The sequence below is a fragment of the Epargyreus clarus genome, unplaced genomic scaffold (assembly GCF_041222505.1).
Source record: "Epargyreus clarus isolate Ecla_fem2 unplaced genomic scaffold, WU_Ecla_fem_2.2 ptg000026l, whole genome shotgun sequence".
Classification (NCBI taxonomy): Eukaryota; Metazoa; Arthropoda; class Insecta; order Lepidoptera; family Hesperiidae; genus Epargyreus; species Epargyreus clarus.
In genome coordinates, this window is record NW_027332233.1 from 3,786,157 (window position 1) to 3,813,619 (window position 27,463).

Here is a 27,463-nt window from a genome sequence, read left to right on the forward strand (position 1 = left end):
GACATATACTTGCTAGTACGAGTATTCGAACATATAATGCGTACGAATGAAAGAGACGACTATCTGTAGCTAGTTGTCTGGCTCACATCCAATCCAACATCACTTTTGTAACGGTATTGCATCCTTACGGGAGTGTCCAAGAAAGTCGGGCGTACAGGCGAAAGAGGATGATAAGCGAGTTGGTCGTCTAGTGGATAATGTAGGTCGGATAAAGTTTTGTTTTGGTCGATCGTTGGCTCGTCATAGTGTACTGGTGTTATAGAACTGGCTCGCGCGGTGTCATCTGTGAGATATTCGGACCTGGAGTCTACGGCTCCGACAGTAGAGAGCACTGTAAACATTCGGTTTCGGTTTGTGGTCGAGTGGCTTTCTTAATTGTGCATCGCGATGGCGGAAGCTGCAGCTGCTAACACTAATCCCAACGCCGAGATCGTGCGCGCTCAAGTCTTCGAGGTGGGCCCTCGGTACAAGAACTTGCAGTACATCGGAGAGGGAGCTTATGGCATGGTTGTGTAAGTACTATTCTTGTACATTTCACTCATAACTATCGGTTCTGTTTATTTGGCATCCGTCGCTTGTTACAGTAGAAAGATAATATGTTTGTTTTCTGTGTTATGTCATTCATTAGTTGAATGCTAACCTATAAGGTTACTAACAAACAGGAATGTTACAAATTGTGTGTTGCTATTATAAGAACGATAAACAGTGGCTTATAATAATAATATTGTGGTCGTTTTCCCCAATTAAAATTATGTTTAAAGCTCTATTTATTAGTAACTCACAGTTTAAAAGTTACATGTACATAAAAATAACTTTGTTGCATAGTTTATGTTGGCTAAAATCAAAACATAAGCCTCTGTTAAAACTTTTATATTATGAAACTGCATATAAACTGGATATATATTGACTTTATGTAGTTTGCCATTTTAAAGTTTCATTCATATTACTCTTTGTTTGATAAAACTAAATGGATTTAAAATACTATAAAAATATGTAACTCAATACAATGAGTGATTTCTAATAATAACAAATTCAGTGATAAATTTGGTAATAATAACACTGGCCGAAATACACACAAATTTTTATAACTCCATATCTACAAATTTATTAAATTCACCAATTTTTTTTATCAGATTTATAATTGACCCTGGATCCAGACTCCGATGCTGCACTTGTGTTCTTATTTTGGAGTCAGAATGTATACAATGTTCAGCATAGTACAGTATGTATGTATACATCTTTGGGAAACAACCCTGATCTAGCTTTCCACGTTTAAATATGAAACGGAAAGCAGAATAATGTTTTAACTGTGTTTTTTTCCCACTGTTTCCTTGTTGTGTCCCTGTGTCCTGTTTCCCAAATTGTTACACAGCGACAAATGCTGCTACAGAAAATAGTATTCAACTATTTTCAACAAAATTTTAATGAGCATGATAATTTGGTAAAAGTCACACAATTGTTGTGTTAAACTGTTACTACAGACACTTCTGATATATTCAACAAACGTAACGATTGGTACAATAAAAACAAATGTTATACAATAGTAGTGACACATGTAGAAATATTTTCCTTATTCTCTTTATAGTGTATGAATTAATAAGCTGAACTAGTTTATTTTATTTATAGCAATATCACCTGAATACACACAATTTATAAATATATCCATTTTGTTTGTGTGTATCATTTAAAATCTAAATTCTATCAACATTTTACCTGCACTATTTATAGCCAGTGATACAATCATACATCACAGACCTGTTTTTCACATTATTCATAGTTTTTATCATAGCATTTGAATCATTATCAACACTCGAGTCATGCAATGTAGAATGTGATATTAGTAAACAAGATACTCCTTTGTAAAAGCTTAAAGGGAAGAGGTAACAATTCAATTTAGATAATTGCATTAGAGGCAAAAATATCACTCTTCACGGCGTTATGATATCGCCTCGGGTGCAGGCGTCGCCGCTCCGCCGTACACCAGACGTCGAATGATTCATTCGACTGCTAGGGATGTATCGAGCTTCGTAACTTTAACCGAATATGACAGATTTTCGAAACAAAATACGACACAATTCTTATTAATTAATGTAATTACTATAAACGCGTAACTTTGCGTATTTAATGATTTCTTTATTTTATTAGTAATGACGCCAGTCTGTTTATTTCATGGTTTGTTCGTTCCATTTTCTCGGCTAAATTGGTTAACCAAAATTGTCATATTTTATGAGACATCCGAACAGATCCTATGGGATTTAAGGATCTTCTCGATCCCGGGAAATTGGGACGTTTCCAAAAGTAAATTGAAATACAATGGATTATCTACGTTTTTATCGTTGAGTGCGGAACCCTGTTACTAAGCTGTAGTCGTCCGTCCACGTTTAACGTCTAAACGAAAAATATCTTATACATAAAAAAGTATCTGGATGACCGAGCTTCGCTCGGTGTTGTAGTAGTAAAACAAAAATAAGATATTTTTCTGAAAATAAAACCTAGCTAGATCGATTGATCGCCCCCGAAATCCCCTAAATACATAATTTCTAAAAAATCGTTGAAGCCGTTTCCGAGATCGTTGATATAAATATATATACGAAAATGTATCGTTTAAAGGTATTAGATAAATATATTTTTTGGTAAATAAATTCACAATGCGTATCTTGTACTTATGCGGAAACTGAATAAAATATAGATACTACGCGGGACAGTGCCACGAGCTCCACATCGAATGTCTTGGGATATAATCACTATTTAAAGACAGTGTAGTTTATATTTATTTTAATACATATTGGTTTTAAATCCATTGCGATAACGGGAAACTATAATATAAATTTAATGTATCGGATCCGAAATATGAAATACAACACTAACGGATGAAGGTTAAAGGTTCTCTCTCACTGGGACAACAGGTAATTCGTGAGAGGAAATAAGAGAGATTTATTTAAACGAGCGATTTAAATAAATGTGATATACAAGCTTAGTATTTTCCTTAATGCTTCCATCAAGGGCCTTATTCTTACCATGTTTAGTTCAAATACACAACCAAGGCCTTTCATTTATAATATTACATATTAGTATATTTTTTTTCCTTTAAAATATTTATTTGTGCTTATGTAAAAATATAATATAAAATAAATAATGTTTAATGCACCTAATTTTGTTCAAAATTAGATTGTAATAATAACATCTTGAAATAAACTGACTTTGATATTGCGTAAATGTGCAATAATAATACATTTTACGTAAGTGGAATTACCACATATTTTAGAGAAAGTCTCTTGAGGACGTCTGCCTGTCTAAAAACCTTTAATCTCGATACTGAATGTATTTAGAGGGTTTCAGCTGCTTGCTACGCGAAAAGATTTGGGAGTGATGTATTAAAATTAATACACCTGCCTTAGGTTTAGGCGTCTGTTTAAGTTCTTGTTTTGGGGTTTTACCTTTGACACCCTCAGTAACTATTTGTCTGAACTCATATCCCCACCTATTGTACGTACGTCTCGCGATTCAAGGAAGTATAAAGCAAAAATAATAATGTATTAACGATATTTCAATGAGTGAAATCGATCAATCGTGCGATTATAATTGTAAAGTATTGCCATAGTTCACGCGTAACCTGTCGCGAATATCTAATCCAAATAAAAAAAAAACAATATAAGTAAAGGTATAAGACAAAATTACATCAGTTGACAAAAATGTTCCGTTTGATTCTAGTTATATGACGCCTTTGGCCTCATATTCATCGGAGAACAAGTTCTATAATGTGTGGGATGGAAAAAGAAAAGTTTTGAAAGTATCATCATATAAAGTTATAAAGTCAACTGACGCAAGGGAATTAGCTTGTTAACTTAACTACTTAATATTTCCGTTAAAGTAAATTAATTAAAACACAAGCGGCTTAAAATAATAATTACCTACTTTATTTAGGAATAATTGCAAATATTTTATTCTAAGGCACGTTATGACATTTTATTAGTTCAAAAGCATATCCGGAGGTCTGTGACATATGGATTTTTAAATGTTCATCTTAAACGAGGCGAGCAACAAGCAAAACTTACAAAAAATAACATAATAATATGTGTGTGTGAAATTGTCTTTACGGGTCAATATTTGAATTTTCTATTACTGTAGGATATATAACGATGAAATGTAACTATTTTTAAGGTGGATTTATTAAAGGGTACATTAGATCCTAATGCAGACATCCGATATAAGAATCTTGACTCTCGAAGTCTCGACAAACCTGTTGGTTCGACTTTTAAGGCTTCGTTTTATTCATACCGGAAGATTCACATTATGCTTCGGCGACAGACAAAGTAATAAGGGAGAGATAAAAAGGTTCCGAAGCCAAAAAAGGATTTCATGAAAAAAAGACACCACTTCAATTTTTAAGATTGTTGAAGTTTTTCAACAGGAATAGTTAAATTTGTTGAAGTTGAATTTTGCAGTAAATTTATGTAGAATGATTTAAAATATATTTATTAGTTCAACGCCAATCAACGCCATATATCATTTTCTACGTCCCTACATTTTATATATGTGAAAATCATCTTCTCACTAGCGATTCTCACCGGGTTCCAGTGCACGTATTGCGCATGGAATGGCATTCTACAAATCTGCACTGTAGTACGAAAATAAGGATATAATAGTATTATCACTCAAGGCGGAGGAAAACCTCTTAAAAAAGGTACGACTCGCGACCGATGGCGTATTAATGTATAGTATATGCATACTCGTAAATATACTTCCTCATTTGGAACTTATATTTGGAACATATTAAAGTACGAGTATGTCGCGTATGTCGTTATAACACATGACAAGTCATGACATTTCTGTCCAATTATAACAGATTCGCTCTAAATGTTACATATCGCAAGCACCTACACGCTAAGCCATATTTGCCTCGGATTCTATCTTTGATTGCGAAGCTACCTTCGGATATAGGATGCGGATATGAAAACGGATGTGGGCCGAGTGCTCGTCCCGAGTCTAGCCTGGAATCTCTCGCGTCGCCTATTCCGGTCACGTAGCGACGCTCTCCAGTCTCCCCATACAATAATCATCTTCGAGTAACGAAATATATTAGTTGGGACGCGTGTTACGAAAGAAAGATGAATGAAACAAGTGTTTATTTAATGATATTTGGATCCACTCGGACTAATAATGTAATAGGTTATAAAAAATATTTATATTGCGGTTGTACGTAAATTTGCTCAAAACCTTAAGACACACTTTGCTGCCTTTTCTCAGTTAGTCTCTGCTCAGTTAATCAGTTCGTCTTAAAGAAACTTCCCAGTTTATGTCCTTGTCTGTATGTGTCTACATTGAACTCATGACTCCAGGAATCCTCGTGTGGAGCTGAGCTCAGAGAGCGCAATTTATCATGGACTATGTACACTACGTAGTAGACCGTGAAAAGGTCATTTATTCTATAAATAAGGGCGGGGAACAATAAATTGTCGAGGAAAATATCATAAATTACTTGAAAACAGTTATGAGGAGATGCCTCCGTCTCGGCCAAGTACCAAAGCCTTTGTTGGGAAAATCAATAGTTGTTAGTCTATGAAGGAATCTTGGTATCCCTTTGAGCGGCTGGTAAGGAATGTCTATCAAGCAAACAATCATAATATAAAGCCTTTACTGGATTAGCTTCTAAAACATTAAATTATAAAGAGGGTAATTATTAATTTCCGTAATTTCATAGTAGGTACCGTGACTTTATGATGAATTTACTGGATTAGCTTCTAAAACATTAAATTATAAAGAGGGTAATTATTAATTTCCGTAATTTCATAGTAGGTACCGTGACTTTATGATGAATCCCAATTATTTTATATTTAAATTGCTTTATGAATTGAAATCCAACTGGAATAATCGGATGCTTTGCAACCGAATTGATAGTATAAAGAACCTACAAAATACAAAATAATGATTTAAATATTACATAATCTCGGCTGTAAAGGTTCTTTATTTGTAACATGGGCAGACGCGGTCAGGTTTTGTTTATTGTGGAATTGTGGGGTAAAACAATGAAGCACAGAACAAGAGAATACCACAAAACATTCGTAAATAAATGTAAAAAACAGGTGTACAACAGCGGTCGAGAGGTCATCTGTAGATATGTGCAAACTAAAAACCTGGCACGTAAATCAGGGGGCGAAAATATATCGCTGGTATTGCTTGCTTACGATTGTTGAAGCGAGAAAACGCGAATGGAAAAGTTCACGCCAGCGCAGCGTGGAATTACCGAGAATGAATAGAAGTGGCCCAATTAAGCACTAGGGCAAATAAAACGTAATATGAAATTTCTGCTGCTTTTCATTTCGATTGCCATGAAATTGCAACGGCAAGAACTTTGAATGGTACTGCTTTTTCTATAGAAAATGCTTTAGTAGCGAGCTGTATCAAGACGAACATTGAAATATAAAGCGGCGAAGTGTGAGTGGGAATATAAATCCGAACTCAAAATAACAGAATGGTATAAAATTAAGTTTCTTTATTTGGTTTAGTCAGCACAAGTCCAACGCTCACTTGATTTATTTTCAGTGTGTATTTCTTCAGATATTACAATCTATAATGTCAACAAATTTTATTTAATTTACCGTCCGTAGTACATATGTATCACCATTTTGTCGATTTAATAGAGGTCGTAATATCATGTACTCTGTGAAAATTTCAAGCGACTACCTATTTCAATTCAAAAGATAAAGTTAAGCCGTTTAATGTTAAAATAGATATAAAGATAACCGAATGAACAGCGTAAACTTATTAATAGGGTTTCTTTCTCTACCAAACCCCAGAAGAGTTTTATTTTATTAATTTTAGCGTGGAAAAATTAGCTTACTATAACATAAATACAGGATTATCTTGACATCACAGATAGACGCTATACTTTTATTTATTAGTCGGTATCGGTTGGAATATCTACTTTTCTTTTTTTTGATTTATGTTCTCCATGTTCAAATGTACGATTTGAAATGTCCCGAAACTTTTTCCCGCGTCAATCATTGTAAACGGCAACTTTTCACGTTGTCATCGTCTCTTTTTTATTGGAAACGGGTGATTTATTGCATTGGTCTTCTCTATTGTTTGACATTCGACGGATTTGACGCGATTTTTTGGAATAAAAAATGGGTATTGCGTTCTTATTAGTGATCGAAGGGTATTGCAGTAGTTTTGATCTAATATGGATCGTAATCGACCAGACGTATTTGTCGTTTCACTTTTTATCTAATTGACGAGGGTAATGTTTTCCGAGCATATGTACGCATGCCTGTCTCTTATTTTGACACTCCCGACAGCCCAATCGGCTTGACGGATTTTAGCATAATTATCCCGTGTCGTTGGATTCGTCTAAATTTTGGACGTAACATAGGTATTTCACTTCTCAGTTTTTTATTTTCAAAACAGCTCGTTTCTTATAATAGTTGCTAGTTAAAATGGGCGTGTATTTAAAAGTTGATTCACGCAAGGGTTTAATGCGTGACGTTTTTTATACAAAACATCATGTATAGTCCGCGCCAAACTGCTAGTCCGCTCTGAGTATAGAAATGAGTCGCGTAGCCATAGCAAATTGTATGACTACACCTGCTCGCAACAACTTCAGAGGGGACAAGCAGTTTGGCGCGGATTATACCTATCACAAATTGCTAAAAGCTATTTGAAATATAACTGTTCATTTTAATTAAAATTTGTTTATCCAGTCACATGTAATTAATTGAGTTAATAACATTTAATGTAAATGTATGGCATACCTCATTTGGTATTACTTATGTAGGTTACTAGATTAACAATTTAATTTGCTATAATTACATTTTACAAGTCATGAGTACACAATGAAATAACTGGATTAATATGGCAAAATTATTTTCTTTGTTTATAAATTTAAAGACGATGTAGGTGTTCAAATAAACATTCAAGACTTGCGTTTTTATGTTTTTTTTATGAAGGATGGGGCAAAGGACACATACCTACTTATCCGAAGCGTTCCAGCTTATAAGCTGGAGTGGATGTATACATCAGACTCAGGAACGTAATTTAATCTGAGGTTGATAACAGATATGCATGGGTGGCACTATACGTGCCATCGCGTGCTCGCGTACCACTTCTATATGAAAAAGATACAGGAAGAACTACTCGTTGCGTAAGGATTCCTAAAGCAATTTCCTGAAATAAACGTTTGCGTTTAGAAGACCTCAGGGATCTTATCTCGCCGCGCGGTCAGTCTTCCGCTTGATCGAGTCCACGTGTCGATACCGCTACTCAGATGGTAAGCCAGCCGTATAATCTATTTAATAACGATAATCCGCGTGCGGCTTCCACTGCGTTTGCTTTACGTAGACATCCACGACGAACAAAGATTTAAAAGAAGTTTTTGTTGTTTATTTCGAGCGAATAATAACTTAAAATTAAGAAAGTGGTTGTTAATTTGAACTTTAATATTTTAATTTGCATTAAAAACTAAAGCCTTTTTGATTTTTATTCAACACTAGCTGACCCGGCAAACTTTGTACAGCCTCAAAATCTATTTATCAAAAATATTTCATATAAAATATAGCCTATGTTACTCGTGGATAATGTACCTTTCGAATGGTGAAAGAATTTTTAAAATCGGTCCAGTAGTTTTTGAGCCTATTCATTACAATCAAACAAACAAACAAAGTTTTCCTCTTTATAATATTAGTATAGATTATCATGCAATCAAGCACATTGCCGCGATTGTCATTAAAGCTGTGACCTAATTTGGATACGTAATATTCGCAGGTCTACTTACTACTTCTACTACTACTGATGCTGCTTGTATTTTAAGCGCCAAGCTTAAACCTTAAATTGTTAACAAATGTTCAAATAACTTATTTTTACATTTACGTACCTTTTGAACGTTTTGAAGGTGGTAGAACCCTTTGTGGTTCGACTCCGGCGGCACCACCGCCATACCTATTTCCAACTAATAACAGCAGTGTTAGGCGCTGCTGTGTTCCGGTTTGCAGGGTGTGGTAAGGGAGACAGACTTTTTCGAGGCGTTCCAGCTTAGTCCTCAGGGGTATCGGGTAGGAATATCTAATCCTATCTGGGGTTGTTTACAGATGTCCATGGGCGGCAGTAGCCACTTACCATCAGGTGGACTGCAAGCATGTCTGCTACTCCTATATCATAAAAAAAAACCTAGCTGTGTAGTAAAATACATTTTATTTGTTACAATCGTACGTGACACAATGCGTATCTTAATATGTACCTATTTAGGTTGAACAGCACGCAAGTTTACTTTTCATATTACACCGCGTTAGTCATTCTAATAGAAATCGTTTATGCGACAATCTAGCTGTCGGTATTTCCAAATAATTTATCAGATGTGTAATGTATTAGTAATCTAGATATGTGATGTCACAGCGCTGGTGACCGTATTTTATCAAGAAGTAACAACGCAGAATTTTCTTATTAAAATTTCTTAGTTTGCAATTGTGTATAATTATTTGTTATTATTCCCTTTCTCTTACTGATGTACAGTTATATTTAAGCAATAGCCGTAAGTTAGAATTTTTTTCTCTTTCAAAGAAAGTCAAAGCTCATTTTATTTTCTTGATATTTTCAATGTTTATTATACATCATCATATTAGATGTGGAAACGTACATATATTACTAATATCAGTGCGTATGTACTGTTTTTATTTAATAATACCTCTTGCGCTTATTCGGACTTACCGTAATAATTAAATTTGAAGGTGGTAGAACCCTTTGTGTTTCGACTTCGGCGGCACCACCGCCTCACCTATTTCTGCCTCATAACAGCAGTGTTAGGCGCTGATGTGTTTCGTTTTGAAGGGTGTGGTAAGGGAGACAGACTTTTCCGAGGCGTCCTAGCTTAGTCCTCAGGGGTAGCGGCGCATCTGTGGCCGACTTCAGGTAGGAATATCTAATCCTATCTGAGGTTGATTACAGATGTCCATGGGCGGCAGTACCCACTTACCATCAGGTGCATGCTCGTCTGCTACTACTATATTATAAAAATATATATATATCTCTCAAAAAATAGTATTGATTTTCTAAACTATAGTCGCGTTAGCTGTCCTTGATGCTAATCTCAAGTTAAGATTATGTAAGCGTTAATCGCCTTGGTGGTTATTATTCCGATAGATTTAGCCTTCGCGACCCTTAAGGGCCTGCTTATTTGGTTGTAAAATATATTATTATTTTGGTATTTCGTTAGCTGTGATATTCCAAAGTTACTGGTCAATAATATTGTATTTGTAATATAAAACACGTTGGTTTAATAGCTTGTTATTTTCAATTTATTAATAATAAACACAGACATTGACATAATTAGAGAAACGACTAGGAAGTTAAAATGTTTGCTTAGTATAATTTAGCATTTTTTTTAAATAACATTATGGATAGATTTATACTTTTAAAATGTTGAAGTTGTCATTTTGAACGGTATCTATAACGAGATTTCGTAACATTTGTTCGCAAATGTGCCTTGTCAAAAACCTGAGATATTGTTCACGATAAGACTACTGCTAACCTTCGTAGGTTCGACCTTCGCTTGTCGTATTCAGTGCGGTGTTGCAAATAATTCCGCAAATATACTAATCTTGTAATATTATTAGTATAGCCTCAGTGTCGTTGTTATGCTTAAACTTAGGATAATATTTTCAAAATTGTTTTCTTCATGTCTCACAGTAGGTAATGTGACAATTCTTGGCTTTTTTAAATTATTATTTGAATAGATTCATCATAAACATTGCTCTCCCCAACATGATTGTCCGATAGAATTTCGATCATAATGTAACATAATGATCGTAACACCGACCAAGTGTGGATTGGTAATTTCACAAATCTTTGAGAACTTATCTTTATAGAACCCTCCGCAATTTCCTTACGATGTTTTCCTTGTTTAATTTAACGTTTCTGTTAAAAATATGTACCCCTCCAATTATTTATGTTGCGGTATTCTGTAACTAAAGAGCTGTAGCATGAAATGTATTAATAATTTGTCACTTTATCTCTGTTGTCACGACTCCGAGAGCTAGACGGTCGTTAGATGCTCCGGAGTGGTTCCAAATTATGCAAAGTGTCTTTCTTATTCGCTACTCGCGAGCCTCGTTAGTGTAAAGTAAGCATTTTTATAGCAGATAACGATCTCTTATCTTAGTTACTAGTAGCAAAGATAAGGCTGTATTTATTTAACAAATGAAGTCGGCAATAAAATGTGAATGTTTTCTTTTGTACGTATAAACAAACATTGAAATTTGGGAATCAAATATTATCTGATAGGAAGTGTTACAGATAATAAAGTAATGTATATATTGTTTTTATGTTTCTTCAAACGCGTCAGACGCGTAAATATTTTACACAACTAATTTTAGGTGGATAGTACTTTATTCTGAATGAAATTAATTGACTAACTGGCTTTATTGCAATTAGAATATAATATTAAGACACACTCAGTCTAACCCGTGGGTGTAAAATAATAACTGGTTTTACTAAATCTATTATATATGAATATGCAACCTAAGAAGTAGATCCTTAAATTATTATTATTTTTTCTTTCAATTACTTTATTTCTAAACTACTATATTATTAGATCTCTTTCGACATCTCCAGTGCGAGGCCAACCAATGTCTATATATTAAACTAATTAAAGTTCAGTAAGAGAAACTTAATTAATTAAGTTTGTAAAGTAGAATTCCCACTTGTAGTTGTCTTGAAAAGTTTATTATAAAGTCATTTGGTATATCATAAGGTATACCAAATGATATCCCTTTTTTTTGTTGACGAGGGGGAAACCTTCAAAAGGTACCCGACGCCATGGGAGTGACGCTGGGTTATGTGGGACTTTTACCGCACTAAAACCCCCTCGGTGGCCGTCCTCGGCGTTTGATGGAGAACTCCGGGATCTCCAACGGAACACAACCGGAGTCCTCCTAACGCGATGCCCTTATATCGGGCTCTGCCCTGGGGGGAGCAATTTACGCTCATCTCATAGCCCCTGGTGATTACAGCGATATGCGACCACACAAACCGCTGTCCTTCCCGGGGTCGCTTGCTGGACGGTTTGAGTTCCCACTCTTGCCGCCCGCAACCCCGGAAGCCCATTTTAGTCGCCTCTTACGACAAGCAGGGAATACCGTAGCCCTATTCTGGTACTACAGGGACAACCTACCTTGATATACCAAATCACTTTATAATAATAGTATAATCATAGGCATCTTGAGGCCTTTATTTGTATGTACGAATATTTTGTATATAATATGGAAACAATAAATGGAAAATCCCGACATTAAATTTTAACTAGAGAACTAAACAAAACACCTGATTGTTTATAAACACCTATAGCCTATGAATGCAATCCTACAAAACCTACAATTTAGATGATTGCAATAACACCACATATCGACCCCTCCTACGTAAAATATCGTAACCCACAAAAGTACCTTTTCGTTTTTATTGCATAAATTGCCTTATTTTAATATGTTTTCTCGACACAAGTAACGTTATAAAGCGTATAAAATAAAATATATATACCAAATTTCATAGAGATACCTGCAGAAATGCAGATTTTATTCGCATTTTAGCATATTCGAAACTTAGAAACGCTCTCCTGTAAATTGTCATTTTGCAGTTACGATATTATACGTAGGAGGGGTCGATATGTTGAAATCCGTCAAGCCGGTTGGGTATTAGAGCGTACCTAAGAATGAGACATACATGCATACGATCAAAGAACATTACCCTCCGCCTTCGGGTAAAAAATACAATAAAAAGCTTTGAAATAACTTAATATTTAAAATGAATACAGTACAGTATGTACGTTGATAGATTGCATATCGAGTCAATTAATCGGTTCTACGCTGATTGGTCAAGTAGTACTCGAGAATTAAATTGCGTAAATCAGAGCCTCATGTAGCTCTGTTCGTGACTGATTGGCTGCTATATATCCATAACATTGTATAATTTAATCAATAGGTTTTCAAATACATATATTTATTTGTATTTTCATTTACTTATAAGTAAGACTTGTTATGTATATATACATTGTATACCTAGAAAATCTATAATGTATATATATACATAATAAAAATCAACGAAAATAGAAAACGCCAAAAGGAATATAATGTACTTAATTACTATATTACTACATACGTATTAAATTGACAAGAAGGTAATAATTAACTACGTCCATCAAGTCGACATCTAATCCTAATCATGTTTTTTTTCTTGCTTTTACAAATCTGACATAACATATACTGTTTTACACTTGTTGAAGAAGTATATTTATTTGCAATGAGTAACGTAGTTTTTCTCGTCATCTTTATAAGCACTAATCCTTTGTAGCCTGACTCGAGGACTTAAACACACAATGTATAAATATACACAAATAATATATAAATGTAAAAACAACGGTATAGATTACATAGCTAACAAACTATTTGTTTTGGTGTTTAACAAATACAAGAATCGTAACAATATTAATAAGGAAGTTTCTTCATTATCCGATTGTCGCCTTACGATACCGGAACTAATATCGAACTACTTGTTCATATACTTTCAATAAAAATGTTTTATTTCTTGAGGAATATTGCAAGACTTCTTCAGTAATATGTGGTTCAGGTTAAATTGTTTTGTACAGGCTGAAACTGGAATTTCATGCTGTCTGTGTTCACTGAAGCATTTTTTTTTATAATAAGTACGTAACTACGGAAGTAGGAGTAGCAGACGAGCATGTCCACCTGATAGTAAGTATCTACTGCCGCCCATGGAAATCTCCAGTAAGCCCCAGGTGGAATTAGATTAACCTACCTGAGGTCTGCCACAGATGTGCCGCCATCCCTGAGCTAAGCTGGAATGACTCGGAAAAGTATGTCTCCCTTACCGCACCCTGCAAACTAGAACGCAGCAGCGCTGAACACTGCTGTTATTAGGCAGAAATTGGTGTAGATGTATATTATATTCATTCGATTGTCATCATTTTATTGTTCGATGTCGTGTCCGCTTTCAATTCGGGCATCTTAAAAAGCGTTCCGTAACCTTATAGTGGTCCATTTCCGAATGATGAGCTGCATCCGTTAAGATATCGGATCGGATAACAGAATGTCTCGAATGTAACGTAATGTTTATTATTATATCTGAAATATCGCTTTGTTCACGTAACGAATAACAAAATGCAAACGAAAGCAAGTGTTGTGCTAATGACGAAATCGCGTGAAGTGGCTTGTTTATTAAGGTCTTATGATGGTTTATGATGTCCTTGTTAATTGTGTAACTAACCGGGTAAATAAATATTTGTTATTATATTATATTTGTAATAATTGTATGTATATGTTAATGGTTTATTTGAATTTATGTTATAGCAGTAGCAAATAGCACATGCTTTTTGCTACTATGTATATAGTTCATCTGATTGTGGATAACAACTGTCACCCACGGACATTTATAATCAATAATTTCTTTCACGCCGTTCAAAGCAGCATTTAATACTGCTGTTATAAGTAAATGGGGCGGTTGTGCCTCCGGACTTCTCCAGAGTTCTTCCACCTTTACTTAGTGTTATGTGTCATTACTGTTACTATTGAAGGCCGTTATTTTTTTTTACCTTATCCTAATTGATAATGATTTGACTGTGAATGTGCAGTGAATAATTAAATTTCTTTTATAGGGGTAACCGCGAATCTATATTCCACTTCAGGTAGAATTATTGATAACTTATAACTGATATTCGCTGACATTGTCTATTTAACATATTCTGATTGACAGGGTAATCTAATACTAGGTTGCCTTTCCACCAGATACGTGTGAGGTAGCTAAACGTATGTGTCAAATCTGCCAATATGATTGCTGCTTGATTTTGATTGAACGAAAATCTAGCATTCCTATTGGTCGATTTCACAAAAATCCATAGATTAAGTACTTCGCACATCTCCCTGGAAAGACATAATAAGCCGCGGGTTAGTAATTTTCTTCTTACGTAATAAAAAAAAAAAACTCAAAACACCAGTCACGCTCAGCCAATTTTTCATCTAACCACGTTCTATTGTACATAGGTAAGTGTGTAAAGTATGTGGCGTTGAAATTCCGCTAATGTACGTAAGATGAGCGATCTAATTGAAATATGCACGCTAGAATCAAATTAGACGCTTCGTTGGAATTTAAACGGGAACTCGGAAAAACAACGATTAGATAAAAGTGGCACTCGGATTCAAACCACCTGCTATATGGTCTCTTATGATCGTTTGTAATCAATGTTTGCTGTTATTTTTGCCTAATTCCAGCAGTGATTGACGCTGTTTTTTTCTGGTTTGAATGTGGTAAAAAAAATATGCCTACTTAAACGAAGCATTTTTACTTAGAATGTATTCAGAGAAAGCATCGCAATTGTGACTGATGTCTGGTCATCCTATCTCGAGTTGATGATAGATGTCCATTGGCGGCATTGGCTACTTACCTGAAGTGGATTGCATGCTCCTATATCCAGGTAAAACTCTAATTTTTACCTTATGTAATGTCTTTAAGGTCGTTTATTACTTCTTTTTTTAATTTTAATCCATAACCGTTTTTACGCTTCTCGAAAATTACGTCAATCTCCGAGTTGCAATTTAGGGTTTCATTCATCAAAAATGAACGTAAAATTTTCAGCGAACGAAAGTCTGTGGACTACAATTAATCGTTGTTACATAAAAAAGAGTTCACAAATTGCAGTGAAATAACGGCGAGCGAAATAATAACTGTGAGAGACGATGCTCGTTTTAATGATTTGCGATAGGGTCACCATGTAGTGTGTTTAAATATGTGGATAATAGACATGGTATGTTAAAATTCCTAAATGAATAGATATGTACTTTATTTATTGTCAATTACATAGTAATTAGTAAATAGAAGGTGGTAGAACCCCTTGTGGTTCGACTCCGGCGGCACCACCGCCACACCTATTTCTACCTAATAACAGCAGTGTTAGGCGCTGCTGTGTTCCGGTTTGAAGGGTGTGGTAAGGGAGACAGACTTTTCCGAGGCGTTCCAGCTTAGTCCTCAGGGGTAGCGGCGCATCTGTGGCCGACCTCAGGTAGGAATATCTAATCCTATCTGGGGTTGATTACAGATATCCATGGGCGGCAGTAGCCACTTACCATCAGGTGGACTACATGCTCGTCTGCTACTCCTATATTATAAAAAAAAATATATATTTACAACATTAACCTAATAGAAATACATAAATTATTAATAATACAGGTTTTAAAATTGTTATGAAAAATAAATTAATTATAATAGAATAAAATATAATAAGATGTGAATAGATTAGATTACATGTGATTAAGTCACATGGACAAGGATCTATTCTTAGACTGAGGAATCTCTCAGAAGAAGGTTTTAGACGTTTCCATCATGACAGCTAAGAGCGGAAAAGTTGATTTCACAATGCAAATGCATGAATGCCCGTCTGGTATCTTCGCAATATTTATCTTTAGCTTGTATAATAAGAATTGATAGTGAAGCAAGTGAAAAAGTATACCGAGAATTCGAACTCGAGACTGCCAGTTTGTGAGGACTATATACAACAGAAATTGAATTAAGCCACAAATGGCTTATCAGTAAGTTCTGTTTTTTGAATTCTTGAAAAATAAAAACATTTTTAGAGAAATTTTACGAATAAATAACTAATACTGGGTAATTTACATAAATAAATAATTATTTCAAATATTTTAGGGACATTTTAGCACGGAGACGTGGCGAAACTTTTTTAGGCAACTATTTCAATTTTCAAAACTGGGTTAATTTTCTTGTTAGGAGTGAGTAATCTTTACTAATCTATGACAACAGTAATGAAATTATATTAACTGTATCGATCGTCGGTCTATCAAGTCGGTCGGACTCGAAGGGTTATAAACAAGTTCAAATATAATTTATTATGCTTTCTGAAATACGTTGTCAATTATCAGAAAATATGGACCCAAGGCTAACTCCGCAGAAGTCTAGACCAAGACTTAAGTTAAATCTCTCCGGACTTTTAAGATTAATCAGAACTTCGTAGAGTCAAGTATAACTTGACGCCACACACTTTGTATCTGCTCATAACAGTCTCGTACTATTATTGTTAGAATAAGTAAGATTGGCACAGTTCAAGTTGAGTTATGTTAAACAGTTTTACTCCGTACAACTATAGTTGCTATCTTACGAGTGACAACTGTATCAACACACTGTAGATTTTTAAACGATTAAGATAGCAAAAGAACATGCATGGTACATTATGGTAAACTAGTTTTTGCCCGCAGCTTCGCCCGCGTTTAAAAGAAAATAATATAACATACTAACATAAATAAAACTGTAAATTCGTACCTTCAACTTTACTAAAGATCATCACTTGATCAAATGCATAGTTTACGATTCAATCCTTACTAATATCGATTAAAATAATCGATGTTTTGGGTCCAAAAGATCGATTCTCCGATTAATCGATTTTAGATCGCCATCTCTAGTTCCCGTGGGATTTCCGGCATAAAAACTATCCTATGTCCTTTCTCGGGTCTCAGACTATCTTTGAACAAAATTTCATTAAAATCGGTTCAGTGGTTTAGGCGTGAAAAAGAGACAACCAGACAGACAAACAGACAGACAGAGTTACTTTCGGATTTATAATATTAGTAAGGATAAACACTGATGTTTAACGACTTATGTCACTAAATTCTTGTAGAACAGCGGGTTCTTCAAGGAGCCCATCTCTATCTGTCGTTGCGACTCTTAAGAACTATGATATGAAACATTATGCCGATTATGAAACACTTTCATAGTAACATATTTTTAAAATGTATAATATGAAGTAATTATTCTTAATATCATATGAATGTATTACTACTGGACATATGTTTTCTTACGGAATTCCTATCTATAATTCACAACTGTCGCCAAGCCCAGTTTACATTAAAAAGTATTCCGTAAATGTATCAACAGTATACTGATAAAATTATTTTGTGATATTTAAATTAAACTCTGTTCCATAACGGGTCTAGCTTACGTCATTATCATATTATTTTGGTATTCTAAATAATAAACACGAAATAAAATGAAACATTTCAATATATATTATGAACGCAACTTGGGATATAAAAAGTAACCTTCACAATGAGGTAAGTAAGCGGCCTCTATTTGTTATTGTTTCAATTGACCCAAATGAGGCTGATCGTGTCGTGTCGTTACCCACAGTGCGTTCACCTCGGCGGCTGTGACGCGAAACGCTGACGATTTCTTATTAGGCCTTTGAAAGCTTTACCGCGTTTTCAGCGAGATAGATCTCTTTTGTTCTAACTGAAAATTACCCAGCTGAATTCCAAGGCGGCCGCTGTCGCACCGTATCTTATGAAGGAACAGCGGTATTTATCTCACCCAAGTATTCTGAAATCCGGGGACGTTTTAGCGAAAGGAAGCTCTTGGAGCTTTAATTAGGAGATGGATTTTGGTCTAGAAATGGACGCGATTCAATCTTGGAGCAATGTCTTTATGCCGCAGTCAATCGCTGTCAGTATCACATAAGTAATGTTGAAAGGATTTTCTGTAAACTAATGGTAAAAGGCTTTACGATCAATCCAACAAATATAATATTAAGACGACCCGCGTGGCGGAGTGGTCACCATACCGGTCTGACACGCAAAGGGTCCCGGGTTCGATTCCCGGCCAGACAGGTATCTAAATGATGAATTTAGTTTTCTGTTTCTGGGTCTGGATGTTTGTGTATTTGTCTATGTGTGTGTTCATAGCACCCACGGCACAGGGAATCCTAGTGTGGGGCTGTGAGTGTAGAAAGCGTTTATTTATTTATTTATTTTTATTTTTAACTAATCCAAACTACAAGGTTAAAAGATACTAAACAATCTATAATAATCGTTTTACATTCCTTTCTCTCCAATGGGTAATACTATTTATTTCGCCGCGATGTCAGTAATGGCTTAAGACGTCTCTTAAAAGCCTTGAAAGCTTAACCGCATTCTCAATGTTACCTTTATTTTAAACTCGAAATCCTCCGGTTTGCATTCCATTAAGGATTTGTCGGCATCGTTTAAAAGCTTTTCATGATCGCAGCGAAATATTTCAGCCAATAATTTGAGATGACTTCAGTGCGGTGAATCATAACATTACCTTTTGAATATTTAATCTAACAATTTGTGAAAATAAAAATCACACTTTCTAGGGCTTTATTTAAAGTAATCGTTTTCTTTGTAACTTTCAGAAATGACGGCGTCTTATTCTTCTTTGAGAGGTTTATCGCTTTCTCAACAAGATCCTTTTGTAGAGTGACCATTACCCACCCTGAATTCCAACGATCAATCAGTTCCGTTTGGGAGATTCTAATGGCGGCACATTTATTTCTTCCGACACGAATGCCTACGTCTAGTCTTGTATTCACAGATTTAGCAGTAAGTTCCATTTGATTCCATTAAATAAATTGATAAGTTATTCCTAGAAATTCCCATTATACGAGAGTATGATTTTACAATAGAGTGTGAACTCATGGTCAATGATTGTACTGTTTTCTTTAGTTTGTCGTCATTGAGCTTTGACAAACAACTGACGCCAGTTGTAAGGAAATCTTATAGAAAAAATATTTTTATGTTTACATTCTTCCTAATTGTTTTAAATGCACTCAATTACGAAATTGTTCAAGTTACGTAAATTCTAAGCTTTCGCGAACGATTCCAACGTTTCAAGTGGGTTTTAGTTCTTGACTTTGACTCTACAAACATAGTTAGCTCCACGCATTAGCGTTGCCCGGCGAATATCATTTTGTCGTTCATACCTACCTACGGATGTTAAATCGTGTGTTGCTGTGAGTCACCGTGCTATGACACAATTACATCATCGTTGGTTGTCGTATCTCGCTAGCCGACGTTTGTTTTCGCAAATTTTTCCTGTATCAAATCGGCAGACTGGGCTAGCGGTACGTGCTGCCGGCGTGTCAGCGTCCGCCATTGTTTACGAACAATGACTACTGCTATGTCAAATAAAATTAAAAGTACCCGCTACAGGTACACGTGCTTCATGTAATGTTGACCTTATTTTTTATTGTGCGAGTACAGAGGGTAATGTATTTCGAGTGTAGTATATATCTCGTTCTTTGGCGCCCCTAGCATCGCAAACGACTTGACGGATTTTAACTTTTGAGGTGTCTTTGAATTCGTCTAAATTGTGGGAGTAAGTCTAGTTTGTTAAAGTGACTAATATTCGTGTGTTCTAGATACTACTTATGTCTTAAGACAACTTAGTCTTGTAAGGTGTCTAGTTGTACATTTGAAGATTAACATAGGAATTAGGAAGTACTTTGTGAATATTAAACGATGTCAAGATAAGCTTCTAACTTAATCCTTCGTCGTTCAGATGATGTCGGTTAATGGTCTGGAATATGTTAATGTTAAATTGAAATTCTCTTAGCTAAGGAAAGACTCATATCATTTTAATTTAATTTAAAATGAATTAATGCGCTGTGTGTTAAGAGCCATTATTTATTCAGCGTCGAGTATAATTCCACTGAGCTGAGAAATTTGTTACTTACTCGTATATATGATTTTCAGGTAAAAGGTTTTAGTACCTAACGAACATAAAATGTTAAAAAAATATATGAGATAAAATATAAGTTTATATCTCTTCAACTAACATAAGGTGTTTGTTTTCCTAAAATTAATTTGGAACATTGACCAACGTAGGTACTACGTAATTGGCTGTTGTTTACTTTGTCAGACATGTTTCTCTAGGGAGCAGAAAAGTTATTAAGGATTTAATTTAATTATTGTCGCAGTCACGATACACGTATAACTCCCGACCCGAAAGAGGTTTGAAAAGTTTAACGTCTAATTGTGTGGCATCGCAGCTACTTAATCGTTAAACCGATATTGATTTAATTTTCTTTTTCTTAAAAGGTGTTTTAATCCCAAGTGTTCTTGGCTATGATTAAAGAAAATCTGTTCAGCTGATTAAAAGTTATCAGTTCCTTTCTAGTTGCAGTCTTATTTATTTTGAAACTAAGTGTTTTTTCTGTACGAAATAGTGTTTCATGATTATTTACAGAATAATAAAAATATCCAGTAATAGTTGTCAAGCGGGCGCAATTTAATTAAGGTCACTGGGGAAATGTTCTATTAGCCAAAGTTGTAAATCATAGATTCGCCTTGAGACCGAAAATTTGTGGAATGTGGTGTGACATTGAACGGTATAAAGAGATTAATAATGCTTTTACTACTACTCTCATTCGGTCGCCATTTAGATAACTGATGCGAATTCGATAGTTTCAAGGTATCGTAATGTCGAAATTTCGAAACTGAAGCCAGTGAATTATTTAAGCTAGCTTCACTATCACATTTTGAATTTTAATTTGAAATTGATTATACAAGCAAACTAAAGGGCCTCGGGTCTACACTCGAAATGTACTGATTCTGAATTGAGCATATCAATACTATTATTGATATGCTCACTTTCCAATCAGTATAATTGAGTCTTTGCATTTAAAGGTGGTAACACTGGAGGGTTCACCGGCACGTCTGTTTCTGCTTCATAAGAGCAGGGTTAAACTGTGTGGACTTTTGGTTCGAAGAGGTTTAGTCGAGTAGGTACGTTTTACGATTTGTATAGGAGATTAATTTCACCTCACTCTTCGGGGGCAATAACGCATATGGGACCGACCGCAAATAAGACTTCAATCGTATGAAGTTGATTACGGAAGTCCATAGATGGCACCGGCCGTATTCCCTCAGATGGACTCGTGTTCCTTGCTATATCTACATATAAAAATGGTGGGTTTCTCCATAATTACAGGTATGTCCACACGACTTGCTCGTTATAAAAATAGGTACGGGTACTTGTTACGAGTGCGGTGATAATTGCAAGTGCGTAGTTGTGAGGAATTGCTCGGCCGGGCCGGACAGGGGTTTGACGTGGGTACTGCGGAATATGATCCCATTTACGATTAATCACGCCGCCCCATATCAATTTATTATTTCACCCGCAATCACGTCGAACGTGCACAAGCGCCACTATCTGGGTAATGATGTAGCCAATCTAAGCGAAAATGATGAAGCTAAATATAGCAGTAATATAACTGTCGTAACCAGGGTCGTCGTTGTCAAACTATCGCTGATTGATTGTGAAAAGGTCTCGTAGAATGACAGGGGCTTAAGCCATAGTCCCTCAATCGAACCAAGGCAAATTAGTAGGTATATATTTCACATTTTTTGGGATTACTTGATAAATATTGAGGATTTAAGTTTCATTCGCAGTTAAAGCAAGTTATGATTTTTTTTATATTTTTAATAATAATTAGGGTAACACGCCGGGATTCGAACTCCGGAACTCTAATGTACAACGCAAAAAAATATACCTACCACTACCACTGCTCTTATACAGACGGTAATTAGGGTTACACTTGAGTATCATAAGTTATTTTAATATATAAAGCTTAAACGTAAAATTACTGTTTTACATAAAAGTTGCGGTCCATTAGCGTTTCATGTATGTATGCGAAACTTACGTGTGTTATTACTGAGAAGCATTAGTAGAAGCGCCGTTAACGCAAATCCTTAGTTTACGTAATTACGACTTTTTTACTCGAGAGTTTTTTTTTTTATAATTGAGAAATACCGACCCAGATAAGATTAGAATCCTACCTCATCTCGGCCACAGATGCGTTGCTACTGCTGAGGGCTTAGTTGGAATACACTTCATACAAAAACGCAGCAGTACTTACAAGCTTACACCTGGTACTAGGTGGTAGAATGGTTTGTGGGTCGAATCCGACAGCACTATCACCACATCTATTTCGGGTTTAGTAAGGGAGACATACTTTTCCGAGGCGTTCCAGCTTAGGTTAGAATATGTAATCCTATCTGGGTGTGATAACATACGTCATGGGCGGCAGTAACCACTTACCTTCAGTTGTTCTGTTACTACTATATTATAAAAATAATACTTACATATTACTGCTATAATTAAATAGAAACAGAAGAAAGTACTAGAATAATCCGAGTAGCAACAGCCGGTGCCTACAAATAGTGTGAATGTTCCACATAATCCTATAGAGTCTCTAATCCGCTCACAAAACCTTATCGTTTTTCGGCAGCTCGTCGAAACTTTGGGCTGTAATGGCAGTTTTGTTTTTAACAGTATATTCCTGTAAAACTTTCAGTATTATGAGATAGAATTTACTAACATTAATCCTGATTAATGCTAAAAGTAATCCCAAATAGATTACTTTACTTAAGCAAATAATGATGTAATGGTATTTTAGAAGTAGCTTACTTTAAATCTGTTTAATAATTTAATTCTTACAGAAAAAGTCTTTCTTTAATGTCTAGATAATAGAACCAGTATAATTTGACCTGGGAAGCCACACCTATTCGTGCGTTTCGGTAGAAAGGTGTGGGTACCGACCGACTTACCTATGAGCCGATCATAGTCCTCAGAAGTGGCAAAGCACCTATGATCGACTTCATATTGGACACAGCAGCGGCAGTGACCACTCCTCATCAGGTAATTAAGTCTACCTCCCCTTTTCCAACTTCAATATCAGTGACAATATGTCACTTATAAAAAAATCAAAATATAAATGAAATCATGATTTCGTCGGATTATTTCCTTACTCGTAACTTTCACCTTCTTGTGTTATTTTTGGTTTGCGGCTAAGTTACTTTTGTTTGGGGTAATGTGATATGATAAAAACTTATAGGTAAATGCCATTTGGTCCTTCTTTCATGTCACTTAAGTACCTATATTTATGGTACCTTAAACTTTTACTTCTCGTGTATTATCAATGGAGATGACGGTTGTAATAAAACTTGTGTTCTGATAGTATTATGATGGTTTATACTTTTACATAAAACTGTACCTTTAGTATGAGTCTTTACGTTTTTATAAAAATGACTGTTTTTGTATTTGTTTACGTATTTGCCATACATTTCCAGTCATCAGTTTTTATACAGTCCTGTAGGGGCGCTGATTGGAAATGTGTGGGCAAATACGTAAACAAATACAAAAACAGACATTTTTGTAAAAACGTAAAAACTCATACTAAGGGTACTGTTACGTTAAGTACTTAAAAATCTGACGTCTCTCTCCGCTTGCAAGTTTTGAAATAATGATTAGTCTGCATTTTATTGTCTGAAGTTGATAACAGATGTCCATGGGCGGCAATAGCCACTTAACATATAGGACTTGGGACAGATTGTACTGCATTTTCGTTTGCTACTTCTATAGGTATTATATAAAAGTAAAAATGCACACCATACTGAAAAGTAAATCTGTTCGAAACGAAGTCTGTAAGTTCGTTTTGGCTTGGCAGGTTTTATAAGGTTCAGCGCAAGATTATATACGGCGCGTTTAAAGTGTTCAGACAGACTCTTGGATGGCTTCTCGACACAAAGTAACGGGATGTCGCTTAAATGTGTCATATTTAAATTTTTATCGCCCTTTATGACGCCGGGTCGGGCAGAGGTAAATTTATGTAAAATAAAACAACCCCTAGCTTTGACTTTCACGAGGATTACAATCCTAATCAAGTTAAAAATAAACTCCTTTTAAATGGTCACTAAATAAGGTTTCTCAGAAAGGAAATCGCGAAACGACGAACAATTGTCCCGAAATTAAGATTCGCGACAGTTTTAATTAATTGTATCATTTGAGAGACGATTCTCAATTCAGTTTGAATACCCTTCACATTATCGCTTTCGTTTGAGTGTCAGATAAGATACAGCGGTTGAATATTATCGTTTATGAGTATAAATACCAATATCGAGGTTGGGAGATAGGCGATCAGAGGTGTGGCGATGAATAACAATGTTTCTTTAGGTTGGCTCCGGAGTGTCGTGTCGTGGAAAGTTAATAGGAATTAATAATACGATGTATGTATCTTTTGATATTAAACTCTAGAGTACCTACTAACATTATGCGATATCTTGTAAAACATATTTTGGAGAATTCCCATAATACACATTACTGGTTCAATAGTGAGATCCTATGGTGGGTTTATGATTTGCTTATGTCCCCTCTTCAATATTCAACAGTATTCTTAGTTGAAGTTGAAGAGTTTTTTCTTTTCCTGAAAGGAATAATAATATATACATGTGTAATACATACTTTTATATACGCCTCAATTGATTTTTTATGGTATAAGAGTTTATATTATTAATGTACAATTAAAAAGCCAAATTGGCTCCACTCAAACTTCATAAGACGAGTCCTTAACTTGGGGTGATAAGGATACAATCGAAGTTTGAAAGTCCACATGGACAGTTTTCTTAGCCCTTTGGATTAAGTACCGAAGTTGTTAACGGAAAAGTTTGAGTCCTCGATAAAGTCCGTAATTTTTGAAACATTTCTAAGATGGAAAACACAAAGTAAAGTTCCTTCGGTGTTAAAGGATTACATTCTTTGCAGGCATTTTATTTTGTGACTTTTCTTTTAGGGACCGTGCCTAAATGGCTGTAAACGGTGTAACAGTTCCGTTTTGTTCTCTTTGTTTGAAGGTGGGTCTTATAAATTACAATGGAAGGTTGAAAAGGAATTATGAAAAAGATTGTTGTGGCATTCTATACACGTAACTATAGGATAGAAATAATCGAGTGCATTAACGAGTGTTTTGAAGATCTTTCGATTGATCTTTGAAAGGAGATTATTTTTTATTTAAGGCGATAATTGGTGAGATATTGGCTTCTAAGTTAATTAATATTTATGAATAAGCTAAATCTAATAGCTAAATCTTTATATAGTCTGGTTCATAATTAGGTGTCCAAAATGTAAACAAAGAAATGTCATTGTCAAAATTAGATTACAGGTATTGCAAACCTTAACAAATTAACAAGAAACGAAAAATTTCACAAAATTCAATATAAAACAGAAACTTAATAACTGCACACAATTAAAAAAACGCGCTAGAAAAACTATAAAAAAATCGAGTTCGATCACGATCACGAAAATGTATAATATCAACTACGAAACTTAAAAATGGCGGCACAAAAAATGTTTTGGATGCCGATTGTGTGACCATTATGACAATTTAATTTTCTCTCATAAATCTTGTTTTTTATTATTATTACTGTATGAAATGAAATTGAGTTAATATAAATATTGGAAAATGTGAATTGATTTTAATTTATTTAGATTATTATTTTATTATCGATGTATTAATTTAATATTGTCAAAAATAAGAAACAGCCATTTGACACATATTTTCTTGATAGGTCAACACCTTTGTTTACATTTTGGACACCTAATTATGAATCGGACTATAGATATGTATTATTTTATGTTTGTCTTACGATAGGTACGTTTTATTACCAATATACAAAATACAAAATTTAAATAAACAAAAAATCCAGCGAACAATTAGCAGGATGTCGCATATAGATATTTGTGTTTAACGTTTACAACGCAATTTTATTTTCCTCCCTCTGCTTTTATGACCTTATCCTTTACATTTCGGTGATTTTCACTACGTCATTGTAAGTTACGACCCCATTCGTTTGTGCGCTTTCTGTTTATATGTTTACGCATGAAACATTTTACCGTTGTTGTATGATATGTTAATGCAATAATAAACAAGACTATTATCATAAAATAAATTCCGATTGCTTTGAAAATATAGCCTATGTCATTCCCACAATTTAGACGAATCCAACAATACGTCACACGATAGAATCTGTTAAGGCATTAAGGTTGTAGAGCATGCCAAATAATGAGACATACATATTATATACCTCCATAAGCTCGAATTACATTACCCTCCTCAATTGGGTAAAATAAATAGTAGGTTAAAATTGGAAAAATGCGAATAATTCGTTGAAATTGGAAAAAGTGAAATTCTATTTAAACTTTTACAATTCCTGCCGACGCTTTCCAGTTAACTCGCCCGGAGCACGTTGAAACGGCAATATAACAGAATTGCAAAAGTTTCAAACAAAATACTAGAGACGGTCGTGTTTCTACTTTAATGTGCACGTCTATGGTTGATGTGTGAGGAGTGACGTCACGGCTCATACTGTGCTCGCATTATTTCAGTGTCGCTCTAACGAGGAGTTACGGCGCGCCGCAAAGCTAATCCACATGCAAATAGGCTTTGCTTTACGGTTTTATGTTGGGACACGGTACAACGTGAAATGAGAACGTGTATTTTTAGTACTTGTTTTGAATTTGGCCTCATAGTTGTTATGTTCCAGAACTCCGTTTTTGGAGTTACTTCAGAAGAAGTAGGTAGCTCTTAAATTTCTATACCACGGAGATAAAACAAAAACGATTTCGTCGACGAATATATAGGCATTATTTTCGTATCCATTTTAATATCTCACCATAGTAAGAAATTGATATCGGGACATGTAATCAATTTGCGAAATGGATGTCATAAGAACATATAAACATTTTCGTACTTGTCAAAATATGAGATGAATGGAAACGATCTGTTATATGCGTCAAACCAATATATTTTTCACATTTGAATTACAATTTA

At 35.0% G+C, this 27,463-nt stretch overlaps 1 protein-coding gene across 1 annotated transcript in view; it reads left to right on the forward strand.

Moving 5' to 3' along the window:
- The first annotated feature begins 67 nt into the window (after positions 1–67).
- Positions 68–27,463, forward strand: part of rl (Mitogen-activated protein kinase rl) — an 84,401-nt gene continuing 57,005 nt past the window's right edge. Inside the window, exon 1 of the mRNA XM_073088338.1 lies at positions 68–512. Coding sequence (XP_072944439.1) covers positions 388–512 — 125 coding nt within the window. The 5' untranslated portion in view covers positions 68–387. The remainder of the gene's footprint in view (positions 513–27,463) is intronic.